Source organism: Otolemur garnettii, unplaced genomic scaffold (genome assembly GCF_000181295.1).
Source record: "Otolemur garnettii isolate 467f Iridium unplaced genomic scaffold, OtoGar3 scaffold00029, whole genome shotgun sequence".
Classification (NCBI taxonomy): domain Eukaryota; kingdom Metazoa; phylum Chordata; class Mammalia; order Primates; family Galagidae; genus Otolemur; species Otolemur garnettii.
The window spans coordinates 231,092-253,371 of record NW_003852424.1 but is presented as its reverse complement, the minus strand read 5'-3'; the positions used below and the strand labels follow the sequence as shown (position 1 = coordinate 253,371).

The 22,280-nt window shown below is 47.5% G+C and overlaps 2 protein-coding genes across 5 annotated transcripts in view; both read right to left on the bottom strand.

Moving 5' to 3' along the window:
- Positions 1–5,044, bottom strand: part of LOC105886897 (AP-3 complex subunit sigma-2) — a 59,390-nt gene extending 54,346 nt beyond the window's left edge. Inside the window, exon 1 of the mRNA XM_012804525.2 lies at positions 4,898–5,044. Coding sequence (XP_012659979.1) covers positions 4,898–4,966 — 69 coding nt within the window. The 5' untranslated portion in view covers positions 4,967–5,044. The remainder of the gene's footprint in view (positions 1–4,897) is intronic.
- A 5,573-nt stretch (positions 5,045–10,617) lies between these two features.
- On the bottom strand, positions 10,618–19,928 carry ARPIN (actin related protein 2/3 complex inhibitor). 4 transcript variants are annotated; one of them, XM_012804524.2, is made up of 6 exons: positions 19,784–19,928; positions 18,262–18,337; positions 16,167–16,299; positions 12,995–13,201; positions 12,384–12,547; positions 10,618–11,582 (listed from the first exon to the last, which is right to left on the bottom strand). In XM_012804524.2, exons 1-6 carry the CDS (start codon positions 19,873–19,875, stop codon positions 11,574–11,576), a joined length of 681 nt encoding a protein of 226 aa, XP_012659978.1. In that variant the 5' UTR covers positions 19,876–19,928; the 3' UTR covers positions 10,618–11,573. The 4 variants fall into 4 exon arrangements, with proteins under 4 accessions (XP_012659978.1, XP_023368288.1, XP_023368287.1 ...); XM_023512520.1 differs by lacking the exon at positions 19,784–19,928 and adding an exon at positions 19,444–19,501; XM_023512519.1 differs by lacking the exon at positions 12,384–12,547.
- Positions 19,929–22,280: the final 2,352 nt, after the last annotated feature.

Sequence of the window (22,280 nt, the reverse complement as noted above, 5' to 3'; positions counted from 1 at the left end):
AAACTACCAATTGCTTACATGCCTCAGAGATTTTAATAGCCTCTCATATCTTTTTAGTATTCTGCAGTTTTCAAGGTACTTTCATGAATGAGGGTCTCATAAAAACCCTGTGATTGCCAAAGATACATTAAGCCAAGGAACAGATGCTCAATATCATTAATCGTTATGGAAATAGAAATCAAAACCACAACGAGGTACCACTTTGCACCCACTAACATGCATTTATTCTTTGACAGATAACAAATGTTAGGGGCAATGGGAAGAAACTGAAACCTTTATACACTGCTAAAATGTCCAGAAATGTAAAAAGGTACAGCCACTTGGAAAACAGCCTGGCAAATTCCTCAAAATGTTCACCACAGAGTTACCATATGACCTAGCAATTCTACTCCTAGGTATATATATGTTACAAGAGAAATGAAAAAATATGTCCACACAAAACCTGCACAATGTTCACAGCAGTATTACTCAAAAGAGCCAAAGAGACAGCTATGGTGGCTTATGCCTATAACCCTAGCTACTCCAGAAGCTCAGGCAGAGGATGGCTTGGATCCAGGGGGAGTTTGAGGTAGCAATGAGCTGTGATTGGGCCACTGTACTCCAGCCTAGGCAACAGAGCAAGATTTTGTCACCAAAAAGTAGAAACAGAAACTGATATTCATATTATTTAGAATATGGATTAGACAATCCATATTATTTAGCAATAAAAAGGAATGACATATGCTAGTCATTCCTCAGTAACCTCAGTAACCTCTAAAAACCTCAACAGAAATAGTAAAAGGGAAATAACAGATGCCACAGAGATACAAGAGATTATCTCTGAATACTACAAGTGACTCTATGTTCAGAAATTTGACAATGTGAAGGAAATGGATCAATAATTTGGAATCACACCCTCTCCCTAGACTTAGCCAGGAAGAAACAGATCTCCTTAACAGACCAATTTCAAGCACGGAGATCAAAGAAACAATAAAAAATCTCCCAACAGGCTCGGCGCCTGTAGCTCAGTGGTTACAGGCCTCATACACCAGGGCTGACGGGTTCAAACCCAGCCCAGATCTGCTAAACAAAAATGACAACTGCAACAACAAAATAGCCAGACATTGTGCAGGCACCTGTAATCCCAGCTACTTGGGAGGCTGAGGCAAGAGAATCACTTAAGCCCAAGACTTTGAGGTTGCTGTGAGCTGTGACACCATAGCACTCTACCAGGGGACAGTTTGAGACTCTAAAAAAAAAAAAAACTCCCAGCAAAAAAATGCCCTGGCCCAGATGGCCTCACACTAAAATTCTATCAAAACTTCAAAAAGCTTATTCCCATACTACAGAAATTATTCAAAAAAAATGAAGAGGAAGAAATCTTCCCCAACACATTCTACGAAGCAAACATCACCCTGATACCAAAATCAGGAAAAGACTCAACTAAATAGGAGGACTTCAGACCAATTTCACTAATGCACTAATTTCACGAATGCAAAAATTCTCAACAAAATCCTAGCCAATAGATCACAGCTTCTCATCAAAAAAGTCATACATCATGATCAAGGTTTCATCCCAGGGACTCAAGGCTAATTTAACATATGCAAGTCCATAAACATAATCCACCATATCAACAGAAGCAAAACAAAGACCATATGATCCTCTCAATAGATATAGAAAAAGCATTCGTAAAATCCAGCATCCTTTTCTAACGAGAACACTGAAGAATAAAGGCATAAGTGGCACATTTCTCAAACTGATAGAGGCTATCTATGACAAACCCACAGCTAATGTTTTACTGAATGGAGTAAAACTGAAAGCTTTTCCACTTAGAACTGGAACCAGACAAGGCTGTCCTCTATCACCACTACTATTCAACATAGTGCTGGAAGTTCTAGCCAATACAATCAAGCAAGAGAAGGAAATAAAGGGCATCCAAATGGGAGCAGAGGATGTCAAACTCTCCCTCTTCGCTGATGATATGGTATTATACTTAGAGAATCCCAAAGACTCAACCACCTGACTCTTTCTTGCAAGTGATCAAAAAACACAGTAATATCTCAGGATATAAAATCAATATCCACAAATCAGTTGTCTTTGTATATGCCAATAACAGGCAAGATGAGAAGCTAATTAAGGACACAATCTCCTTCATCGTAGCTACAAAGAATATGAAATACTTAGGAATATACCTAACAAAAGAGGTAAAGGACCTCTATAAAGAAAATTATGAAACCCTAAGAAAAGAAATAGCAGAAATTAACAAATGGAAGAACATACCATGCTCATGGCTGGGAAGAATCAACATTGTGAAACTGTCTATGTTTCCCAAAGGAATCTACAGATTCAATGTCATTCCTATTAAAATACCAACATCGGGGCAGTGCCTATGGCTCAAAGGATTAGGGCACTGGCCCCATATGCCGGAAGTGGCAGGTTCAAACCCAGCCCCGGCCAAACACTGCAAAAAAAAAAAAAAATTATCCTGGTTCTTTGTACCCTCAATGAATCCCCAACCAAAAAAAAAAAAAAAAGTATAAAAAAAATACCAACATCATACTTTAAAGACTTGGAAAAAATAATTCTTCATTTTGTATGGAACCAGAAAAAACCTGTATAGTTAAGACAGGTCTTAGTAATAAAAACAAAGCGGGGTGGGGTGGGGGGGGTGGGCATCAGCCTACCAGACTTTAGGCTGTACTGCAAGGCCATCGTGATCAAAACAGCATGGTATTGGCACAAAAACAGAGACACTGGCAGCTGGAACTGAATAGAAAACCAGGAGATGAAAATAACATATTACAGCCACCTAATCTTTGATAAACCAAACAAGAACATACACTGGGGGAAAGAATTCCTATTCAATAAATGGTGCTGGGAGAACTGGATATGCACATGTGAAAGACTGAAACTGGACCCACATCTTTCTCTACTCACAAAAATTGATTCAAGATAGGTAAAAGACCTAAATTTAAGGCACGAAATGATAAAAATCCTCAAGGAAAGCATGAGAAAAACACTTGAAGATACTGGCCTGGGGAAACACTTTACAAAGACATATGCTACAAAATGGATAAATCTTGAAAACATTATCCTAAAGCATGACAGATACAAAAGATTGTAGATTTTATGATTCCATTTAAATGCAACATTCAGAATAGGCAAATTTAGAGACACAGAAAGTAGACATGTGGTCGCCTAGGGCTGGAATGTTAGTAGAGAAAAGGGAGCAACTGCTAATGGATAGAGGTTTTATTTTGGGATAAAGAAGTATTCTACAATTGTGATGGGTGCACATCTCTGCTAACATATTAAAAACCACTGAATTGTACACTTTACATATGTGAACTATCTGGTATGTGACTTATATCTCAATAACCCATTACAAAAAACTGGGGCAGGGGAAGGTCCCACACACTAAATGCAAACACACACTGACCTGTTACATTGAACACACAAAAATCTTTACCTTGATGTAATCTATTTAATAAAATGTAATCAAAATTCTATGAAGGAGTAAATTTACTTTTTCTTTTTAAATTGAGACAGAGTCTCCCTTTGTCACCCTTGGCATAGCTCACAGCAACCTCAAACTCTTGGGCTCAAGTTATCCTTCTGCCTCAGCCTCCCAAGTAGCTGAGACTACAGGAGCCAGACACGGAGCCCCCCACGGAGCTCCCCACCACACCTGGCTATTTTTAGAGACAGGTCTCTCTCTTGCTCACGCTGGTCTCAAACTCCTGAGGTTGGGCAGTCCACTGCCTCAGCCTGTCACAGTGCTGGGATTACAGACGTGAGCCATCACGCCTGGCTGAATTTACTTTTTCATTTCCACTTGACAAAAGAGGGAATAAATGTCTGATAAAGGGGCCGGGTGCGGTGGCTCACGCCTGTAATCCTAACACTGGGAGGGCGAATGTAGGTGGATCAGCTTGAGCCCAGGAGTTCCAGACGAGCCTAAGTAAGAACCAGACCCCAGTCTCCGCTAAAAATAAAAGAAACTAGCCAGGCATTGAGGCGGGACCTGTAGTCCCAACTACTCTGGAGGCTGAGGCAAGAGGATCCCTTGAGCCCGAGAGTTTGAGGGTTGCTGTGAGCTATGACGCCACCACCGCACTAGCCTGAGTGACAGAGATTCTGTCTCAAAAAAAAAAAAAAAAGTCTAAAAAAGGTTTTGTTATTAGTTACTTGTCTATAAACACCAGAGTAGAAAAGGTGGAGCTAAGGCCTGAACGTGTTTTCTCTTTTCCCTCTTCAGTTTCATTAATCCCCCAAATAAATAGCCACGAAAAAATAAATTCTCAGGAGGTAGGAGAAAAACGTTTGGGTTTTACCAGCGGAAGGGTTTTGGAAAATTCAAATCCACAAGATCACTCGCTTAGTGAGCCCTCACGCGGCAGCATTTGTAATTTCTCATTTCCCCACTTTTAAACGTCCTTCAACCCTATAGCGTGAGGGTATCCGAGAATATTCCATTGAACAATGAAGCAAAATAATTCCAAAAAAAGAATTTTTCCAGATCCTCTCTGGCTAAAACAAAACTTCAAGCTGAACGCTCCCCCCTCCTCGCAAAACTGCCGTCAACGGCCAAAAAGATTTAAATAAAGTGACGTCGATCGTTCCGTTTCACAAGGAGGTACGTCCCACTGTCGCTTATACCTGCTGCCCTGAGACCCAAGGGGAAAAGGCACAAAATGGCACGGAAATACTAGGGTGCAGAAATGGTTCCGAGAAGAGGGGGCAGCGGGCGGAGGGACGGAAGGCGCGCGCCGGCCGAGCCCAGGAAGGGTGGCGAAAGTGAGTCCTGCACCCTGAGCCTGAGGTGCAAGGCGAGTGGGACCCACGGCGTAGAGGGCCCGAGGGGAGGAAGGAGCGTGCGGGCACCCTGGAGGGCACGGCGAAGCCGGGCTGCACTCACGAAACGCTGGTAGAAGCGGACCAGCCGCGGCTTCCCATGATTGTTGAAAACCAGAATCGCCTGAATCATCTCTGCCGGCCACGCTTTCTCAGCGTCGGCTGCTCCCAGAAAGCAGCTTCTTCCGCCACAACACGGGCATTTCCGGTAGGTGCGGCTTAGAGCAGCACCCGGAAACGTGGCCGGGGCGTTCAGGAGCTCGAGAGCCGAAGGGTCCGACCTTGTGGACTCTCTGGAGACTGCAGCAGTCTCGCCCCAGGAGGGAGGGCGCTTCCACCGCGTGGGTTGATCAGTCAGACCCTGGCCCGGATGGGAATCCGCTGGCCGCGGCATCTGTCGGCAAAGCAGATCCAGAAGCGAAACCGGGCGGCGCGGCCTGCCTCACCCTGCGACAGGCACACCTCCACCCTCCCCGCGGGTGTGCAGAAGGCCCCGCGGGTGCACTCGCGGGTTAACTTATCCATTCCCCGGCTAAGAGACGTTCAGTTCATTTTGTTCAGTGTTACATTGCTGCAGTAAATTACACAGTTGTCTTGTGTAAGGGGGCTGTTGCTCCACGGTAGCTTGTGAATGGTGGAGTTAGGGCTTTTTAGTGAAATTCTACGTAAAAGGTCCAGACGATGCCACATTGGTCAACTTACTGTTTTTGCTTTTTCTTTTAATGACCTAGTGTGGGTAAGGTAGAGCACGTCCCTACAATAGATGTGGAGCTGCAGACAGCTGCAAATCTATCCAAAGGACCGTTTGGTACTGTGCATCAAAAGCCTTTAAAAATATGACGTCAGACCTAGTGTTTCCAGCTCTAGAATTTACAATAAGATGATTACGGATGTGTGAAAAGATTTAGTTTCAAGAACATACATCGCAGCAGTGTTGTCAAAGGAGAAAAATAGGAAGCAAACTATTCCAAAATGAGAAATTGGTTACATGCAATGAGAAATATTCAATAGTTATTAAAAAACCGGATGTGAACGACTAATGATACAGGGAGGTGTTCATATTTGTTAAGTGAAAAGATTATTCAGAGTATGTACAGAGGCAACCCACTTTGTACAAGATGGAAGTAAATACATCAAAATACTAATACTGTACTTGATGTAATGGCATGCCAGAGGGTTTGACTGGCACAGGGCAGTGGAACCATAATGCTCTCATTAAAATCCGGACTCTGCTGACTGCCTGGGGATCTTGGGCAAGTTTGATCATCTGTGGAATGGGCATAATAACAGCTTCCTTAATACTTACCATGAAGACAGTTGTCATAAACACAAAGGGAGTCTATCTGTAAGCACATGGAACAGTGTGTGGCACATAATTGAGTACTATATAAATGATTTTAAAACATCTTTAGGTAGTAGGATTTTTTTCTCAAATATTAATTTTGTAAAATAAAATTCTAAAAGCAATTGTACTAAATCCTCACAAAATGTTTCAAATGTTGAGGAAATTAGAAAATTCTAAAACAGAATAATGAAGAGAAATTAGCCTTACCAACTATTAAAACCAGTATGATGGTTCAAATTATAATAGGGAGACTTACTGAAGTATTATAATTTAGGCATAAAATAATTTTAATATGTGATGTGGGAGACATCATGACAGTGGGAAAGAATTCAGTAAACAGGGTAACTGGTTAGTAATTGGAAAATACCAGGTAAGTATTAAATATAAAAGAACAGGTAATAACCAAAATTGGAGAAAATTGAGTAACATCTGAAAAGAGAATATGTATTAGCTTAGAAATAATAAAAATTACAAAAGTTAGATACATCTAAATAAAGATATTAGTTTTGTCTGTGCAAAGAATTTTAAAAATGGAAAAAGTTGTTAAAATGTGGCAAACAGTTATACTAAAATAAAAATAACTCTGATAAACCAAAAAGAAAGACACCCCAGTAGATAAATGGGCAAAGTAACCAAGTAACAAAAGAGGAAACACTTCTAAGAAATGAAAAAAAAACTATTTCAGCTCACTATAAATGGAAAGGCAAATTTAGATGTGTGAAAGTATTATTTTCACCTTCTCAAATAGCATTTTTAAAAAATGTTTTCATACCAAATGGTGACAAGGATAGCATGAAAATGGTTCTCACCTACATTGCTTGTGAAAATTAATAGTTTAGAACAAACCTTTGAGGAAGCAATTTGGCAAAATAACAAGAACGTTACAAAACATTCATGGATTCCCAGTCATCTGAACTCCTGGGAATCTTTTCCTAAAGAAATGACCCCGGGCAGAGCCTGCTGCTCAGTGGGCAGGGCACCTGGCCCCATATACCAACGGTGGCGGGTTCAAACCCGGCCCCAGCCAAACTGCAAAAAAATAGCCAGGCGTTATGACAGACGCCTGTAGACCCAGCTACTTGGGAGGCTGAGGCAAGAGTATCACCCAAGCCCAAGAGCTGGAGGTTGCTGTGAGCTGTGGGCACTCTACTGAGGGTGACAAAGTGAGACTGTCTCAAAAAAAAAAAAAAAACCCAAAATATAGCATGTATATGTGTGCATGCATGCATGTATATGGTGCATAGGGGGGTGGCTGACAGAACTATATTGTTTTGAACATTTTTTGAAACATTACCTATATTAGCTAGTGATCTATCTATCTATTTATTTATTTATTTTTGAGACAGAGTTTTACCATGATGCCCTCAGTAGAGTGCCGTGGCGTCACGGCTCATAGCAACCTCAAACTCTTAGGCTTAAGCGATTCTCTTGCCTCAGCTTCCCAAGTAGCTGGGACTACAGGCACCCGCCACAATGCCTGGCTATTTTTTTTTTTTTTTTTTTTTTTTTGTAGTTTTGGACTGGGTTTGAACCCACCACCTCCAGCATACGAGGCTGGCGCCCTACTCCTTTGAGCCATAGACACCGCCCAGTGATCAATTTAAATATCTAAAAATTGGACTATGACAGAACTCTTTATTCAATGGTAGTCAATCTTAAAATTAATGGTTTTGAAGATTATGTAGCAACATGGAAAGTAATTATGTAACATTTATTGGAAAAGCAGTATCAAATTTATGTGTGGGCATGGTATTACAACTATGTATAGAAATTTCATACTAAAAAGCAAAAAAACTAAAAATTATAAACATGACTAAGTAAAATTATGAGTCTTTTTTCCTCTTTAAATATATTTTTGTAATGCATTGCTATTTATGATTAGTTTAATCCTCAAAAATTTTTCCTGTATGAATGGAAGCTCAGAGGTTTACTTGGGTCTATTTGAAAATAGAAAGTAACTTGTCCATTTCCATCACTGAACCCTGGGATGGGACACAAGCTAGATGTTGGAGGAAAAATAGAAATTCAGACGTATAGGAAAAAGAGACCTCCCCCAAGAGCAGAGCCCCAGCTAAGCAACGAAGTGGGGATGGCCAAGGCGCCAAGGCTGCCTGTTGAAACCATGTTTCTCAGAACAGCCCTCCCATGAGATGCTCCTTACACAAAGGCTCTATGGTCAAGTAGACATGGGAAATGTGTAATCATATCCTATCTTGAAGAATTAAAATATTAGCATACTAAAAGCTCTGAGAAATCCTACAGAAATGCCTATTTAATTTAATGTCAAAGCTACGCACTGGATCACAGAAACACCACCACCACTTTCTGTTTTTCATGCACAATAACTTGTAGCAGACCCTTCAGGCTGCTCTGGGATGTGGCCCAGAGCTCATGAAGAGGAAGCAACAGAAAAAGGAGGGCTGTGATGTGTGATGCAAATCTGAGTTGTGTGGAGGAACTTCAACTCTTCCCCTGGAGAGTAGTGGGATCCACTCTGGTTTCAGAAAGCTGCCCCCGTCAGCTCCTGCCTCGTGTTCTCAGCTTCCCACAGGTACACTGACACTTTTGCCCAGTGGCCAGACTCACCCTAAAACCAGAGCCAGTTCTGACCAGGGCAGGAGGGACAGTGAAACCAAGGGCTTTGGTCTCACCATCTGTAGGGCATTTAAGAGTTTTGCTGTTCTGGGTCTTCTATCCAGGGTGCTAGGATGCGCCCTGGTGCCCATGCAGCCCTGAGCAACTGTCCATCCTCTCCCTTCCTGGTTCTGGGGAAATAAGATTTTGCCTCAGTTTCCCTACCTGCTGATCATGGAACATTGTGGGTTTTTTCATTTTGTTTTTGTTTTTTTGAGACAGAGTCTCACTATGCTACCCTCGGTAGAGTGCCATGGTGTCACAGCTCATAGCAACCTCCAACTCTTACGCTTAAGCAATTCTCTTCCTCAGCCTCCCAAGTAGCTGGGACTCTGCCACAACGCCCGGATACTTGTTGCAGTTGTTTAGCTGGCCTGAGCTGGGATAGAATCTGCCACCCTTGCTGTATGTGACTGGCGCCGTAACCACTGTGCTACAGGTGCCAAGCCTGGAACCTTGTTTTTATCCCCGGGCCACTTGGCTTTCCCATCCTAGGAGTGCTGGTTTTCAGCTGCCTATGCTTCCCAACCATAGACTGGGATTCTGCTAAAGGGCAGGTCACCCAGAACCATGACATCCTGCTCGTGCACCACACCACTTCCATTCACCTTAACTCCAGGCATCATCTCAACTTTTTCTTCTCTCCCTAGGTCCTGTTGCTTCTGGCCCCTGAAATGTCCCTCAAACCGTTACCCTTTTTCCATCTCCCAGCTACTGCCACACACCAGACCACTCTGGCCTCTTACCTGGACAACTGCAGCAAGTGAGCAATCTTTGAAACATACAAAGCAGATCTCTCCACAGTGTCACTGGCTTCCACGATGTTAAGGATAAAGCCCCCAATTTTTTAATCTGCCTGAAGATGCCCTGCCCAAGCTCCAGTCTCACCTCATACACACACCCCTGTAACTCATCTGAGCTTACCCACAATGGCCTGCCCCTTCCTGAAGTCCTTCCAAAACACTAAACCCTTTCTGTTGCCTTAGAAACCCCCCCCACCCCACTGACACTCCTTCTTTGGACAGTAGCTTACCCTTGTGGTTTGGACAGTAGAATGCCCCCTGCTGGATGACTCCACCCCTAGTCAGTGCCCCCAGTTCAGTCCCCTTCTGCTCAACCACCTTCCTGACCACTCCCACTGCTGAAGTTCCAGCATGACCTGCCTGTAAGACAGCAGCACTCAGACCAGTGAGATGGCTACTGCCCCCTCTGGCCTCTGTATCCAAGACCCTTCTGTAGGCCACGGAAGCAGGAGTACAATCTTTGCCCTTGACAGTTCTAGATTTGAATCCTGGCTCTGCCACTTATTAGCTGTATGCCTTGGGACAGACTGTTTAAACTCTCTGAGCCTCTTTTCCTCCTCTGTAATACATACATGGAAGAATAGTCCTATAATTAAGAATATGGACTTTTATTTTTTATTTATTTGAGACAGTCTCAAGCTGTGCCATGGCCTCACAGGTCACAGCAACCTCCAACTCCTGGGCTTAGGCAATTCTCTTGCCTTAGCCTCCCAAATAGCTGGGACAACAGGTGCCCGCCACAATGCCCGGCTGGATTTGAACCCACCAGCTCTGGTGTATGTGGCTGGCGCCTTAGCCGCTTGAGCTATAGGAACTGAGCCAAAGAATATGGGCTTTTAAACTGCTTCTCTCCTCTGTGCACTATCCGTGGAGCCTCTGAGCTTTAGTCTCATATGAAAAAATGTGGTAATTATCATGGTATCTCAGAGACTTGTTTTGACAACTGAGTAAGACATTGCAAGCACTGAGTACCAAGAAACACTCAACAGACAGTGGGCATAATTATCATGGAAAGCATCTGGCACCATATTTGAGACACTAGGAGGACTCAAGATTTATTAGTTCACCACTTTCTTTTCCTTAAGCCAAGCAGCATCCACATGCCACCAAATCCTTAGGACATGGCAATTTCACTCCAGACCTCTAAGGCAGTCCTCATGATCAAAGACAGCTTCCCTCTCATGGAAGCATTGCTCAGCTAAAAGACAATTATGTGTGGCAATTCTCTTCTGAAGATTCAATCATTAATAAAAATGAATCTTCAAGGTACAAAACAACAAAAAAGGTATTCTCAAAAATATGGCCTGGCAGAGGGAGCCTGAGTGGTGAGGCCCAGCAGCCCACCCGTGAGCACTGTTGGCCTCAAATGGGAAAAAGTCCAGAAGGCAGCAACCATGGAGGGCAGACAGGAAATCCTAGGAAATCAGGGGAGGAATAAAGAACCCACAGGTTGGGGAAAAGGTACAGAGGACAAGGAAGTTCAAAGCAGAAGAGCCAGGGCTACACCAGAGTGCTGAAGAGGGGGAGGCATGGGAGACCAGGGAACCAGACAAAGGAAGAGGCCCACCACCTTCTCCCCCAAGCAGCTCTGTTTAGATAAGGGATATCCCCTAATTATGCACTAAGACCAAGTGCAGTTCCCCTGAGATTGCACTGGGGGACTTGACTACCACCTGCCTTCAGAAACAAAGCTGCCCTCCAGGGCAAGGGCATGATGAAAATGTTGAAGAAGGCTGGACCGCGTGGCAGGGCATGAGACACACAGCACGGACCCTAGAGGCAACATTCCATCTTCCGTTTGATTTAGCAGAGCTTGTACACAGGGTATTCCAAGGCAGCAGTAGAGAAGGCTTGGCGGACTGCTCTCTCCAGCTCCAGAGTGGAAGTTATGGAATAAATTCTCTACTGTGCCACAGAAGATTCTGGTTGGCACCAGAGGCATCCACATGCCACTAACCTCAGTCGTCCTAGAGAAATCCAAGAAATAAAAATAGAAAGATGTGCACACAGCACAGATTATAAAGGTCATCAGACAAACAGGGGTTCCACTATGTGCTACCTGTGGGGCCCCCTGCCTTGGTCTCACCTCCTCAGAGCTCCCTGGAAGCTGGACTAATAACCCCAACTCTTTTTCAGTGCAAGACTCTTTATTAAGATGGAGAGAATCCAGACACGTGGTCTGCCTGCCCTGTTTTCTCTGGCCAACGTCATCTCCATCATCTAGATAAGTAGCCCATTTTTTCTGTGACTTTGCTTTAAATGTTCACTTTGGGGTTTTCTGCCATCAGTTCAAATCTTCAGGCAAAATATGGCTCAGAAAACAATCGTGAATAGGCTGAGGCTATGGAGGCTAACCCCTGGCACAAGGAAAACTAGTAAGGGCCAAGTCAGCCATTTTCCAGGCACTTTGGGCAAGAAGCCAGAACCAAAGGAGAAAAAAACACACACTCAATGGCTGGATTGCCTCATCATGGCTATGCATTCCCTCGAAGTACAAATATTTTGAGACTTAATACCCTCATTGGCTCCCTCCTTCCCATCACTTGCTTTTATAGATCTTTACAGTTTACACCCATCAACAAGAGAAGTCCCAAGACATCACCCTTCATACCTTCAGGGGATCTTCCTGATGCTAACACATTCTCAGGAATTCTACCAAATCCTGATTTCTCTTTGTCCTACCCCCAACCTCAACCAGTATGTACAAAACTCCTGCCATGAAGTATAACTATACATAACACCAGGGACAAAGTTATCCCCTGACCTACCCATTCCTCATCCTCTGCCCCATCCCCCTGCTCTCGGATCTTTGCTGTTGCCCTCTCTGATGACTTCTGGGCCATGATGTTGTCTGTCCAGGATACCCCTGTCTTTCCATCACCAGCAAAATTACACTTGGTCACTGCTCCAGACTCAAGTTTGACCAATGACTCTGAAAGAAGAAAAGGTGAATGTCCTCTATCCCTGTGCCAGAAACATAGTTGGGGCTGGGCTTATTCCAACTATGTTTCCCCCCCTGGCAGGGGGGAGGGGGGCCCTGTATGCTTAGGTTAAGCCATTGTTCTCGCCAGCCCTAGGTGTGGTCAGTGAGGCTCTAGGTAGGACCCCCAGGGCAGTGGGGAGAGGTCACCCACAGGAACCTTGGAATTGGGTGGTACCCTGGGACTGATGGCATCTAGCCTAATGACCTCAGGGCACTGGGCTAGGGATGTAGGAATAAATCTCAACCCTACCTATTTTGTGTCCACATGGAGGCCAGAACTGGCCTGCTCCCATGAGCTCTAAGCAGGAGGGATAAGGAGTTTGAGAAGGGAGCCCAGGAGCCCCGTGGGCTATACAGGAACTGTGTGAGGGCCAGAATGAGGGCCACACTGCTCACCCAGGAAGGGGCCATCACCCTGAGTCTTCAGCCGTAGCCCGGCCCCAAGCTCGAGCTCCATTGACGCCATCTCTGACTCAGGCACCCAGAACGCCACTGTCTGGGTCGGAGTGAGGCTCTCTGTCAGTGCCAGCAGCTCTGGCTTATTCACCAACTTCTTCAGCTCCTCGGGTGTGAGCCTGTCAGAGTCTCCTTTGGCTTCCACCTCTGCAGGTACACAGCACAGGCATCACTGCACCATGACAGCAAGTGCTGACAGAGGGCCTTGGGGGACTCAGTCCCCATTCTGCTCATCAAGGAAGCCCTCAGCAGAGGAGACACCAGCATGGGTTTTGGGGCCAGGCTGGGCCCTACAGTAACTGGGACAAGTCACTTAACCTCTCTGTACCTGAAAAGTATGACATCAGTTTTTACCTGCTAAGACTGACAAGAGGTATAAATGAAATAAAGTGTATAAAGTGCTTAGCATAGTGCCTGGGACATAACCCCTCAGGGAGTGGTCATATGTTGTCACTATTCGCACTGTGTAGATGAGAAAACCAAGGCTTAGAGAGGTTAAGTAATTGGCTCAAGGTCACACAAGGGAAAAGAGGCAGGATTCAAACCTCCCACCCACAAAAGTGCCTTCCCGCTGAGACCCTATGACCTGGCAGGGGCTCTCTCAGGGCCGCCCCATCTGGGGTGGGCCCACCAGAACCCAGGAGTAAGCCCAGGTACTCCCCAACTCAGGGAGGAACCTGAGCCCTAAATCTGCAGGGGCCAGGCTAGGGAGGGGGCCCCCAGACTGTGAAGTGAGCTCAGCCTCTCAGAGCTGGGGATGCCCACATGGTCCTGAAGCTTCATGAAGGTGTCAGGCTCACTCTACAGGAATCCCAAGTGTGTCCCACAGGCTGCCTTCTCCACACCATACTCAGGTGGCTACACTACTGAAGAAACTCCCAGCCTGCCAACTCGTTCCAAGGGCCACATTCTACCCAGAGTACAACCTCAGTCAAGCTGTTAGGGGCACCACTGGGAATGTCCAGACAGCTTGTACAGAGGACAACCCATTCTAAGGCCTCTGCCCAGATCAACGTCTCCTGTACAAATCACCCCACCTACTTTGCAAGAGAACAGAAGTCACCAGGTGGGGTCTCTCACTTCCCTGCCACCTACTACCTACTCAGTAGCTCACTTCTTTTTTTGTAGTATTGGCTGGGGCTGGGCTCAAACCTGCTACCCTCAGCATATGGGGCTGGTGCCCTACTCCTTGAGTCACAGGTACCATCCACTAGCTCACTTCTAACCACACAAAACCTCTCCTCCTTCCTTTCAGTCTCAAGTGACAAATGTTCTTCTGTGCCTCAAACCAGTTCCTCACCTGGGCTCTACACTCCCCACATGCCCTGGAGGACCTTCTCTCCTCTCCACTCCCAGCTATTCCTGAGGCCCTCAGCATCCTGGCTGACACCTGCTGATCCAGACCCTGCCCTATCAGAGTCAGGTGAGCTCTCAGCTCAAAGCTCTTGGATGCTCCATAATCTGGATCTCACTGAGCCCTAGGCAGCGCCCTACCCCACTGCTAGTTCCTCACTTCTGTCCCCCTGGGCTTCAGGGCCACCACACCTTCCCCATGTCCCTTGGACCTCTTCTTGGGACCCCTATCCACCCCCATCATTGCTGTTCCCTCAGTCAACCTCCTAGCCCACTCTTTCTCCTCCTGGCCAACTTTACCCCTCCCCCCCCACAGCTTCAATACCTTCAACCTGCTGCAGCCCAGCCTCCCCCTAATTCTAGAACTGTGCCCAGAGTTCTTAAAATGCCACCAGCCAAATCATAATTCAGTGTGTCTCAAGCAACTCTTCTCCCCAAACCTGTTCCCTCTAGTCCTCACCCCCAGCCTGGCACTGCACAGCCCCTGGAACCATTCCTCCCACTCCCCCCAGCCAATTCAAAGCTGAGGCCACTGTGCTTCCTCTGGCCCTAACTCCCCACCCGCACCGAGAGGCCTCAGTCCACACCTTCCATCTTGGCCCTAGGCCACCATAACAGTCTCCTCACAGGCCTACCTGGGGATGTTTAAACACAAATCTGGTCACATCACTCGCCCACCTAACAACACTTACTAAAGGACCCCTTGCTCCTTCAGCTTAAGCACAGCTCCCCTGTGCCCTGCCCTCTTGCTGCACATCCTCTGTTCCCTGGATCAGGAGGCACCCAGGTACCTGCCTACCCAGAAATGCCCTTCCCAGCCCTACCACCCTGCTGACTCCCTGTTCATCTTTCAGGACCCAGTATTGGGTCCCCAGTTCTCCTTTGGGGAATCCCAGCCACACCTGCATGGCATACTACCCTTCCTGTCCACCTCCCCTACCCTACTGAGAACATTTCTGGGGCCGGGACAAGTCCTACTTATCTCTGGATCTTCAGCACAGTGCAGGCCAGGCACAAGGTAGATGCTCACTAACACTCAGAGAAGCAATGAGAGGGTGAGCTAAACAACATACTCCACTCAGCCTCTAAACCCTCCCACACAGGGGCAGACAGCAAAGTGGTCCCACTATAGCCCAAGCTGGGAAGAAGAGTGGGATTAGGGAGGGCCCGCTATGGTCTGAATGTCCCCCCAAAATTCCTATGTTGGATCAATCACTGTGACAGTATTAAAAGGTAGGGCCTTAGGGCAGGGCCCTCAAGAGGGAGACACCCTATAGGAGGGAGTACCCTGTAGGAGCCACCTTATCCTTCAAGCATGAAGGCACCATCCACACTTGGACCTCAGACTTCTCAGCCTCTAAAGCTGTAAGCAATCAATTTCTGCTATTTATAAATTATCCAGCCTGAGGTATTTTGTTACAGCAGCACAAAAGAACCAATTGGGGATTTGGGCAGTAAAATGAAGACTGCTAGGGGCCTGGACAGGCCCTGCAGGAAGGCAGCTAGAGCCCAAAGCCATGTTTGAGACTCTGTCACAGGGCAGTGAACACTGGCCCAGCTGCTGGGACTAAGGCAGGGCAGTGGCCATCATCTGAGTGAGTGGGAAGCAGGAAGGAGTCCGGGGGGGTGGGGAGGGGAAGGAGGCTCAGGCCAGACACCAGCTTCAAGGCCAACCATGCTGATAAAGCATTTTCTAGGGACCAGGGGATTCAGGAGAGAAAGGCAGGCCAAGGGAGGGAGGGAGGACAGAGGTACCTACTGTAGGAGGACATGAGGAAGCCTGTGTTCACCTTCTTGGTGGCACTGAAGTTGGGCTCGATTTCATCTCCCTTGAGATTGAATTTACGGCGATGGATGAAACTGGGCCGGATATACAGCACGTAGTAGCGCTCCTGGGGCCAGGCAGACAGAGATGAGGGCCTGCTTCACCTACTCAACATACACTCCGGGCTCTGGCTGCTGCTCTGCCCACCTCACCCTCTGCCCAGAAGCCTACCTGAGCTCCAAGGCATAGTCAAACTGGACAGATGCCCTACTCCAATATTCATCATTCATGTGTTCACAAGGGCCCCACCACATACAAGAACTGTGCCAGATATCTATGACAGGGCAGGCACAGGACGTGACTCCAAACTTCCACACAACCAGAGACAAAGACCATAAGCCAGGCATCAAGGACCACAAACTCCGTAAGGCAGGAGTGGATGCTGCCAAGGTACCATGGGAGGGGCACTGAGAGGGCAGCCCCTCAACAGATGTAGTGCCTGGGGCAATCACTCCTAGCCTTCTGAGCCTCAGTTTCCACTGCTGCATGGGGGACAATGTGATGCCTACTTTCAGGAAAGCCATAGGGTTCAATGAGATAACAGAGGAGTTAGCACAGTGCAATACATGAAGTGTGCTGTCAATTGCCACTTGCCAGCTATTCTAATCAAAACAGGAGGAAGCGACACTCCCAGAGACTGAAGATAGGGGCCACCTCCTGGGTGAACAAGGAAGGTGAGGGCCTGAAGGACAGAGAAGCTGCACCTGTGAGAGTGAGGCTATGGGAAGCATATGAATAGCCCAGGACCATGCATACAAGCCAAGATGACCGTGTGATGATAGAGGCCTTGTGGGAGCCCTGCCTGGGAAAGCAAGCAGGATCAATCTGAGGCAGGCTTTGAGTTAGCAATTAGAGTTTGGATTTTAGCTGGTAGACAAGAGGAAATCCTGAAAAGGTTTGTGAGCTGCAGCAGCAAGACCCTCAGAGGTGTCTTTCCAAAAACAATTTGGATGCAGGCCAGGGATGATGAGCTTTAGGGGGAGCCAGAAGGCAGGAGGGCAGGTCCAAGGCTTTATCAGGACAGGCTGAAGGCCCACATAAGGTGAGTAGATGTGGAAAGAGGAAGGGAAGGAAAGGAGAGGAAGGAACAGGCAGGGCAAAAGCCCAGCAGGCCCTGGCATTGCTCATGGAGCAAGAGAGGGGAACAGCAGAGGTTTGCAGGCTAGTGGCTGGTAGGGTAACAGCACTACTACCGGGAACCAGCTAGGGAGGAGCTGGGAAAACATCCTGCCCATCTGAAAGCAGCTAGGCCAGACAGCCCTTAGCAGCATGGGGACACCACCAGGCTGGCAGGGATATGGATTGGTGCCTACCTGCTGATGTGCCCAGGGTAGGGGAGGTGTAGCACGGTCATCTCAACATGAAAACTGGGGGCCACAGAGCTGAGGCTGTTCCCATGGATACAGGAGAGAAACATGGGCTCCTAGGCGCTTTGTGTAGCACAAGGCCTCTGCCCCCCACTCCCATCAAGAGGGCATTTTTAGAGGCCAAGGTCAGTTTGAGGCCAATGAGATAGGGTGGTTAGCATGTCTAGCTCCAGCTATTGACAGTGGGATGGGAACTCAGAGTCAGAAAGGAAACACAGGCTAATATAAGTGCTAAATGCCACGTATACCCGAGAACATCTGAGGTAGGGTCACTGGTGATAAAGAGAACGACCCCTAGGAGGCTGAGAGAACAAATGTAGCTGGGACATAGGCATGGGGACTGCTGTTCCTGCACTGTCAGCAATGTAGACTTCACATTCAAGCTAAATTGGGTATAGGGCCTGGTCTGTCTTCCCAGCTATGACTGGGCTCTTCTGGAAAGACCCCAGGCCCTCCCACCTGCCTGCTGCCTGGCACACCTTACTACTTCCTTTCCATTCTCAATCAGTCTGGCTGATGATCTCCTCACCCACTTCCCACCTGCTCTCCAAGCCCATCAGGGAAGGAGCTGGATCTCAAGTGTTGGTACTAGAAGAGCCCAGTACAGGAAGAGGCCTCGGCAGGTGAGGACTGTCCAGCCAGGGCCCTGTAGGCATCCTTACCTTCCTGCCATGGACATCCAAGATGCTGTGCCGAGATACATCAACCAGTTCTCCCTCCAGCAGGATGCCATTTCCCCTGGGAATGAGAAGGAAAGAAGGACTAGCCAGTTCTGCCAGTCCTCAGGAAAGAGCTACATGCAAATCCTACCATGTCTCCCATTCACTTGGCCCTGAGCAGGACCCTTTCTCTGTGCTTCCTACATAGGAGCCTCCATCCCCTCAGCAGGTCACAAAGGCTGAGGCACTGCCCAGAGGGCAAAAGGAACACTGTTAGGCAGCCCTAAGACTAAGCAATGGCCCCCTCCTATAGGGTCACTGGGAGTTACTCAGTTTTATCTACAAAACAGGAAGAAAAACAGCTGCTCTCTTTGCCCTCTGATGTGATATAAGATCATGTATTGAAGGTGTTTAGTAAACTAAGTGCTTACTAAATACAGAAACTTTAATTTTTTTATTTAGCCATTTTTGGAGGGAGGTGACTTAGCTGCTAGAAATTATCTTCCCTTTTCACCTGTTTTAAAGACTTTCATATTTCTGTTGTCATTCACATCCACGTGGTCATCAACCTAAGTAAAGGGTTATTACTGCTTTAGAGGTGGAGAAACCCAGACTCAGAAGTTTGGGGGCTAGCCTAAGGTCGCAGGGTCCCTCAATGAGAGGAACTGGACCCTGGCCACCTCATTCTAGTTTTCATAAAAGCACAGCCTGGCTCTTCCTTTTTGAAAAGCACAGAAGTGGGAAAGGGATGAGAATGGCTAGATTATAGCTGGAGAAGGATGGGTGGGAAGGGAGAGTTGTGGGAAGGGAGAGTCCCCTCTACCTTACCTGCCTCTATCCACCCCTCCCTATTCTTTTAAAAAAAAATATTTAACTGACAAAGATTGTATATATTCAAAGTGCATACCACGACGATTTCATATACATACACATTGTGTGATTATCACCACGATCAAGTTAATGAGCAGGTCTGGCACCTCCCAAGTGTCCATCAGGGGCCCAAAACTTTTTCGTCTAGTAAATTAAACTTCAGACCCTTTCACCATTGTCTTCCCATGTCCTCCACCTCCCACCCACTGGGACTGCCCTTCTAATCTAGGTTTCTACGGTTCAAATTTTGCAGATTCCACACGTGAGTAAGATCACCGAGTATTCATCTTTCTGAGCCTGGCTTATTCCACTCACACAATTCTTTAGTGTCTGTAATGGCGAACCGAGGGTCCTTCCGTTCTCGTGACCCCGTGAGCGCCTGGCCGGCCCTCACCCCGCCCCCGCCCCGCCCGACCAGGCCGCCTTCCAAGAGGCTCAGCAGGTGGTGGTGGCTGCTTTACAGCCTGCTTTACGCAGACTGGAGCAAGCCGAGCATCCGAACCCGCTCTGGGAGACCCTTTGAAGACCCAGACTGTTCTGGGCTGCGCGTCACGGGCGACCGGGAGCAGCAGGGGGGACGTGGCCGGCGGCTCCGGTCTCCCCCATCGCCCCGTAGTCCCGGGGCGGATCAGGGCGGCGCGGGCGCGGGGCCTACCCCTGGTGGGTGACGGGGTCCCAGACGGTGGGCAGACGCGCGCTGTGTACTGCCTTGTTCCGGAGGGCACCGTCACTGTAGATACGGCTCATTATCCCGACCACCGCAGGGCTGGAGCCCAGTAGCGTCACTGCCGCACAGCCGGGAACCCGCGGCCCGCCCCAGGCCGCCTTAAAGGGGCCGCGCCCGGTCCAGCCTGCTGTACCGCCGCGGGGGAGGAGAGGGCGGAAGCCGGGCCGGAGGGCGACGTCCGCCCCCAGCACCGCGCAAAGGGCAAACTGAGGCCCGAAGATCGCTGATAGGGTTAGCTCCGGAAGGCCGGGCTTCCGGGACTCCGGAATGGAGAGGAAGAGACAGCCATCGGGGAGGTCCAGGCGGCCAACTTGGAAGCTCCCCGCGGCCCCACAGAGCTGACGAGCGGTCCCAGGGATCTGCGACAAAGGAGTCGGGACTTGGATGACACACCAAAGTTAATCCCAACTGTGTGAGCTTGGGCAAGTTCCCCAACCTCTGAGCCCTCGCTACTTCCTCTGTAAAATTGGGTCAGTATCCCAGGGGTTGTGAGACCCAGGAACACGGCATTGCCCTCCCTCTCTCCTCCCGCTCTTCCTGACTGCTTCCCAGCTCCCCAGTGCCCTTGTCACAGTCTGCAGGCACATTTTCTAAGCCTGTGAGTGGGAGTATTCTCTGACCCTGAGACTGTTGGGGAGTCTTGGTTCTCTTGTCTTATTTGTGCCAGGTGTTGGGACAGGTGGGCTCATTTAGGGAGGCCAGGCTGAAGGAGCATTCCAAGGGGAGGTGGCCACGCAGATAGGTGGCTGTCCAAGATAAGCAGTCACTATTGGAAGAAGGGTCCCTTTATTTAAAAAAAATATATATAATATATATATATATAAAATATTTTTTGAAACAGTCTCATTTTGTTGCCCTTGGTAGAGTGCTGTGGCATCACAGCTGGCAGCAACCTTAAACCCTTGGGTTCAAGTGATTCTCTTGCCTCAGCCTCCGGAGCAGGCATCGCCTCAACATCGGCCTATTTTCAGAGATGGGGTCTCGCTCTTGCTTAGGCTGGTGTTAGAACTGAACTCAAGCAATCCACCCTCCTCGGCCTCCCAGAGTGCTGGGATTACAAACGTGAGCCATGCGCCCAGGATTAAAAAAGTTTTTAATTATATTTAACCACCATGTTAGTATAGAGATGAAAGTATTAATATATAAAAACATTTTCTTTGGCCTAAAAAATTCTTTTCTTCTGCTTTTAAAAGAAAGCCGGTTGCGGTAGTGGTACCTTAGTCCCAGCTGCTTGGGAAGGTGAAGCCAGAGTGAGGAAGGAGGATTGTTTGAGCCCAAGAGTTTGAGTCCAAACTGGGCAGCACAAGGAGACACCTATCTATTAAAAAAAGTAAATGAGTTAAATTTTTAAAAGAAAATTAGAACATTTTTATGGAACCTCCAAATGCATGGACCCTAGGCATTGTGCCTAATGGATCAGTCAGCCCTCCTTCCACCTGTCTGGTCCAGCCTTACTAAGTCAGGAGAAGGAAGATTATAGAAAGGCCAACTGAGAAGCCCCACTGGGAATAACTGTCCTTTGTCCCTCCTCAAAATTCCCAAACTGCTCACAGCCACCTGGCTGGCATGCCCTCTTCCTTCTTCCCCCTTTCGGTGTCATGGTCCCCTCCCTATGGCTCTAAACCTTCTATGGCCTCTATGGTAGTGGCTATTTAAATTCAAATTTTCATTTTAATTAAATCTAAATAAAATCTCAAATTCATTTCCTCAGCCTCACTAGCCACATTTGAAGTGCTCGACAACAATCTGTGGTAAGTTGTACCCACTGTAAACAGTGCAGACACAGAACATGTTCATCACCACACAAGTTACAGCCACAGAGGAATCATCTCCCACTTTTCAGGCTCTGCAACTTCACACCATCAGATCAAGAATTAGCAAGGCAGGGCAACCTGAAGGATCAGGAAAATATTTTTTAAGCTGGGCACAGTGGCTCACACCTATAATCCCAATACTCTCAGAGGCAGAAGCGGGTGGATCCCTTGAGCTGAGGACTTTGAGGTTGCTGTGAGCTAGCTGACACTATGGCAGTCTAGCCTAGGCAACAGAGTGAGACTCAATCTCAAAGAAAAATTTTTTGAAAGATTTTGATGTTTAGGCTTGGCACCTATAGCACAGAGGTTAAAGCGCCAGCCATATGCACTGAGGCTGACAGGTTCAAGTCCGGCCCATGCCAGGGAAGCAACAATGACAACTGCAACAACAACAACAAAAATAGCCAGGCACTGTGGCCAGCACCTGTAGTCCCAGCTACTTGGGAGACTGAGGCAAGAGAATTGTTTAAGCCCAAGAGTTAGAGGTTGCTGTGAGCTCTGAAGCCACAGCACTCTACCAAGGGTGATTCTGTCTCAAAAAACAAAAATACAAACAACAAAAATTTGATGTTTATTTCCTAAAACATATCAATTATGGGGGGAGGCTCGGC

Excerpts from the sequence above, each read along its gene's own strand:
- ARPIN (XM_012804524.2), bottom strand. The coding sequence starts at position 19,875 with ATGAGCCGTATCTACAGTGACGGTGCCCTCCGGAACAAGGCAGTACAC. Across the intron at positions 13,202-16,166 it reads CTTCCTCATGTCCTCCTACA|AGGTGGAAGCCAAAGGAGAC; the intron begins GTAGGTACCTCT and ends GTGTACCTGCAG. Across the intron at positions 12,548-12,994 it reads GGGTGATGGCCCCTTCCTGG|AGTCATTGGTCAAACTTGAG; the intron begins GTGAGCAGTGTG and ends TTCTTCTTTCAG.